This window comes from Pinus tabuliformis, chromosome 4_1 (genome assembly GCF_031772625.1).
Source record: "Pinus tabuliformis cultivar Carrire ecotype Pingquan chromosome 4_1, CPIR1, whole genome shotgun sequence".
NCBI classification, from domain to species: domain Eukaryota; kingdom Viridiplantae; phylum Streptophyta; class Pinopsida; order Pinales; family Pinaceae; genus Pinus; species Pinus tabuliformis.
The window spans coordinates 170,883,147-170,888,340 of NC_142303.1; the positions used below are offsets into that span (position 1 = coordinate 170,883,147).

General features: G+C 39.5%; 1 protein-coding gene across 1 annotated transcript; it reads left to right on the top strand.

Annotated features, from left to right (window-relative positions):
- The first annotated feature begins 1,103 nt into the window (after positions 1-1,103).
- LOC149174722 (mediator of RNA polymerase II transcription subunit 4-like) lies at positions 1,104-2,851 on the top strand. The gene is made up of 2 exons (XM_089420945.1): positions 1,104-1,287; positions 1,824-2,851. The coding sequence occupies exons 1-2, from the start codon at positions 1,104-1,106 to the stop codon at positions 2,849-2,851; spliced, it is 1,212 nt and encodes a 403-aa protein (XP_089277071.1).
- The last annotated feature ends 2,343 nt before the right edge of the window (positions 2,852-5,194 follow it).

Here is a 5,194-nt window from a genome sequence, read left to right on the forward strand (position 1 = left end):
GCCTTTTTAAACTACTCTCACAAAAAAATAGTAATTGTTTTTACTTAAACCAATTATTAAGAAAAACAAAAACAATCTTAAACCAATTAATAAAAAAACAAAAACAAAAAAAACAAACAATTTAAAAAAAAAACTTGATACAATTGTGGTTAAAGATTTCCGAAAAAACTGTTTTTATCCATTACACAGTTCTCTTCTAGAAATCTCTAATAACCATATTATCACTAAAAAACCCCATTCCATTCCCACATAAAAAAACCAATATATTATTTCACCTAAATTAAAGGCACCCCGGGAAACTTTTAATTTTGGAGCTTGAAAGCTTTTACGATGGTTTTTTCCGGTCAAATTTCTCTAAAATCCAGCAGGAATTTATTGAAATCACAAACTTGATGGGTAATCATGTGCAATCGAAGTGCCCTACGGGTTTTCCAAGGTGATGAATCCATATATATGTTAACAAACTTGATGGGTAATCCTGTGCAATCGAAGTGCGGGTTTTCCAAAGTGATGAATCCATATATATGTTAAATTTCTCTAAAATCCGGCAGGAATTTATTGAAATCACAAACTTGATGGGTAACCATGTTCAATCAAAATGCCCCACAAATTTTCAAGACACTAAAAAGTCCAAAAAATCACCCTAAAAACAACTTTAATTTCTTTTTTACTTATATACTTCGTCATTTTAACACTCATACATCCATTTTAACTCTCATAGATCCACGGATGTACAGACCACAACGCAAAGAAAGGTGGCACTCGCAGAATCCAACGTCATTATGGCGTAAAAACTACTCATCTGCTTTGATGGATGCCCTCGTGGATATAACTACAGATACTTTAGTAGACCAGTTCAAAATTCAGTTATAACTGTTACATCCGAGAGTTTCACTGGAAACTGAAAGCCGTTATATTTGCAGAGCCGAGGAGACTTCCGGTTTTCTCAAAATATGTGTGTTTGTTTGAAGCATTTGTAGGTACAACGATTTTAAGATTTTTTGGAGTTCCCTGTTGAAGTGATTTGCAGTTGGCCTACATGACATCTGAGTGGGTTGAAGGGTTGATCAAGGCCTTATCGGGTTGATTTCAGACCATTGAAAATGGCAGAGAATACACCTATTTCGCCCTCCCCGGCCAGGCTGGCGCTGGCTGTTCCCAATTATCCTTCTTCCCAGAAAATAACTGAACGAACTGCGCCCTTCTTCGCCTTACCTCCATACAGAAGAGCTCAGTTGCTTCTTCAGGAGATGGCTGGACTCACTACCAGACTTTTCGAGGTTTCCAGTAAGTATATTTTTGAACCATCCCTCGTTTGGTTTGGTTTTCTTGGGCCTTTTTTTCAACGGAAGAAATCGCAGAATTACTATTCTTGTTTTGTTTTTTTGCCGGTCTTCCAATGGAAGAAATTGCGCCAGGAGCAGTTATCAAATATACATTGTCCTGTTTAATATTAGACTATAAGACCAAACTTTCTCACTTAACTGGTGAAACTCAATCACAAGACTTTTCTGATAGAGGAAGTATCAGGGTATTTATTCTGTTTATAGAGGAAGTATCAGGGTATTTATTCTGTTTAAGATGACATTACAATTAGATTATAAAGCTAGACCTCTTTATATAATGGTTGAACTACAACCATTACAGTTTTATTTTGCTTAAGATTGAAATTAGATTACAGAACCAAACTTTTCCACCTAACTAATGAACTACAACCACATAACTTTTCTGAACTTTTCTGATAGACCAAGTATAGATATCTATTCTGTCTCAGTTACATTATATTGTCTCAGTTACCTTATATTAATGTTATCTTTATACAGGCAACAATGCAGAATGGCAGACGGCTTACCAGGGTTTGATTCCCACATTCCTTCAAGAATCTTGCATTCCTCCAGAAGCAGCTTCAGCAACATCGATCAAAGAGGTCCTGTCTATATTGTCATCGCGCCAGAGTCTGCTGGGAGAAGCTGTGACGGAAATGCTAGAGATCCAAACGATTGAGCAACAGAAAGAGACGATAGCCCAAGAAATTGCGTCCAAAGATTCTGCAATGCGCGCCTTTGCAAGGAAATTGCTGGACGGCCAGCGGGTTTTGGAACAACCCCTAGAAGAATACGCGGGTTACAGGAAAAGTAAGCGTCGGAAAACCTCAAATTCAACTTCAGACGATGATCCTGTGGCGCTCGGTGAGGCGGATGTGTCTGAAATTTTAACGTACGCACGTAAAATAAGCTACACGACATTTGCACCGCCTGAATTCGGTGCCGGGCAAGCTGCGCTTCGTGGTGCCCTGCCCCCTGCTCCTCAAGATGAGCAAATGAGAGCTTCCCAGCTGTTTCGATTTGCAGATCTGGATGTTGGAATCCCAAAACAAGCATTTACAGAGCCATTGCCTGTTGCAATTGTTGAACCTGCTCCTGAGAAAGTTATTGTTAATCCGAAGCCGAAAATGCCAGTTAAGTTGCCCGGCCTCCCACCAGGATGGGAACCTTCAGTCCCAGCTGGTTGGAAGCCTGGGGATCCAGTTTCGTTGCCTCCAGTTATAGATATCCCTGCTAATTGGAAGCCGGGGGATACTCCTTCGCTCCCTCCAGGTATGGAATTTCCTGCTGGTTGGACATCTGGAGATGCTATGCTACCTCCAAAGCCAGAAGACACTGCTCCAGCACCGCCAATGCCTGTCGCTCCTGCAAGACCTATGCCTGTCGCTCCTGCAAGACCTGTTGAAATTATTCAAGTGGCACCTGTGCAGCTTGATATCAATCCTGGAATATCCGATGAGGAAAGTAGTGAATACTCTACCGAAGAGAATAGCTCACAGGACGAGCAGGCCTCGAAGGATGACTAAGAATGGTAAGACACATTAGGTTTTTTTACTATGGGTGTAAAAACGCAGGAAGCAAATAAAAAGCAGATCCATTTTGAAATATGTTAGTTACTTGGTGAAAAGCAAGGAAGTAATGGTTTTATAGACTATTTTTAGTCTCGTGTTCAAATATCATTTCATTTTATTTCACAAAATGATGAGGATTGCAGCGTTTGACTTCTTGTTCATGAAGTAACCCTGTTATAATTTGATTTTTATTTTGACTAGCAAATTCTAAAATAAATGATCATTTAAGGGTTGTACTAATAAAATGTAGGATGATATCAATCTTGAAATGCAGGATAATGATAGTAGTGAATAGTAATAGATTCCTGTAGTAGGCAACATAGAGGAGGAAAAGGACTAACATCACTTAGACACAAATTGTTTTTTTGACTGATGGAGTAAAAATGTAGCAAATAAAATTCAGATCCTTTTTGAAGAAGTCACAAATCAAATTTAGATCCTTTTTGAAGAAATTTAGCCACTTTCATTTATCATTTACCTCAATGATGAGTTGAGGCTTGCGACAGTGTTTGACTATTGTAACTCAATAACTTAGATTTGCATTCACTGGTATGTCGTGTGGTAAACCATCATTTATAGGTTGTACTGATAATAGATAAAGTTGTACATTCTGCAACTAAAGGATGACCTGTCAATCTTCACTACCCTCAATAGGTTCCCTTGGGAAAGTTCTAACCCCAATGGGAGAGCCAAGAGGCAACTTTTAGGCAAGCCACCTACTGTCACCTTGGTAGCCTTGCCCTACACTTTAAGGCTAAGAAAGGACAATTTCTGGCCTAAGGAGGGTTTTCCTAAGGGTCAAACTAAGTCAACATCCTTGATTATGGAAGGGGACTTCTGTGACCCGTGTTTGACTGAGACAACTTGATACCATCCACTCTCAAGGTAAAGGGGAAGTTTGCATGGGTGTGAATAGATGCAATCTTATGGACACTTCTCTCACAATGCCATATGGAGGTGCTTGGCAAGCATCTTGAGTACAAGAAGTCAAAACAAGAGAATTTGTGTTTGGCATTTATCAAACAGTTGCTCATATAAGTGTTCAATTGCACCATGAAACTCAAGGCATGTACATTAATAATGGCAAGATTAAGTTGTAGTTGCAAGTGAGAACATGACACCAACTTATATGCCCAAAAATTACTCTAATTTTTTTTTAAAGAGCAAATAAAAGATATACATAGATAATCATTACCACCTATTAGTTTCCTATTTGGGAAACTAGACTAGTAGCATAAGTTCAAAATTTATATTCTATAGATTGCCATATCGTCTTTCAAAATGAAGTTATAACCAAGAAATTAACGAACATAACAATTGTTGCACTATGATAGATTCTTGGGCAGCTTATCCCCCCACAACATGTTTTTGGGTCTTAAAGCCCGAGTTTTGGTCAATGTAATGTAAAGACTCTGGGAAATGCGGATGCGGAGTGCAAAAGTCTAGGATGAGTCATAGGGTTGTCCACCCTAAAATAATGTAATTTAATGTGAAGTTGTGCCGGCCTACCCATAGTCCGCGGACCATGGGATTGTATAAATAGAGCGAGGCTCTAAGTGTAAAGACAGTTTTTGGAAAAAGCAAGTAATAGATAGATGTGAAGGCATAGTTAGAGGATAGAAGTGGATCTGCAGTGTATTGGGTCATAGTAGTAGGAAGAGGCTTTGCAATTGAGTGCGCAGAGGCCTAGTAGAGTCTGCAGTTGAGTGCATAGACCCTTGCAGCTGAGTGTGCAAGGCAGAGTCAGGTCTGTATTGAACTGAACTTAAAGAGAATTATTAAAAAAGATAAGTTTGATTCAGCATATTGTGCATCTATTTCGTGGATCTATATTTTGATGTTATGTGTTAATTGTATCTGTTTATTTATATATTAGCAAACAAAACCTAATTAAGGAATACTTGGGTAATTAACACGGGTCGCGCTGCGGTTAGAGTTGTGCAAAGGAAGTAGCATAGAACGCAAAAGGCTCACTGGTGCGCATAACCCAGTAAGAACAAAGGTCAGATCGCGTCCCTATCGCCCGCTATCAGACATCCCCAGAGTGCGGAAACCTGGTTCCAACACCCTCCCATACTACTTTGGGTAAGACCTCAGAAAGGGCGAGTAGTACCAGCATTTGCTTGGCTAAATCACTTCTAAACCTGAGTTAGGCCCCACATAGCCAACAAATGGTTCCATTGCCGGGACCGGGATCTGCCTAAGGAATGTCTGATGTCGTGCCATTGGAACCCAACAAAGAAGAAAATTGAAGAGTGGTTGGATCAGAAGATTCACGAGTTCGTGACACAGGAAAAA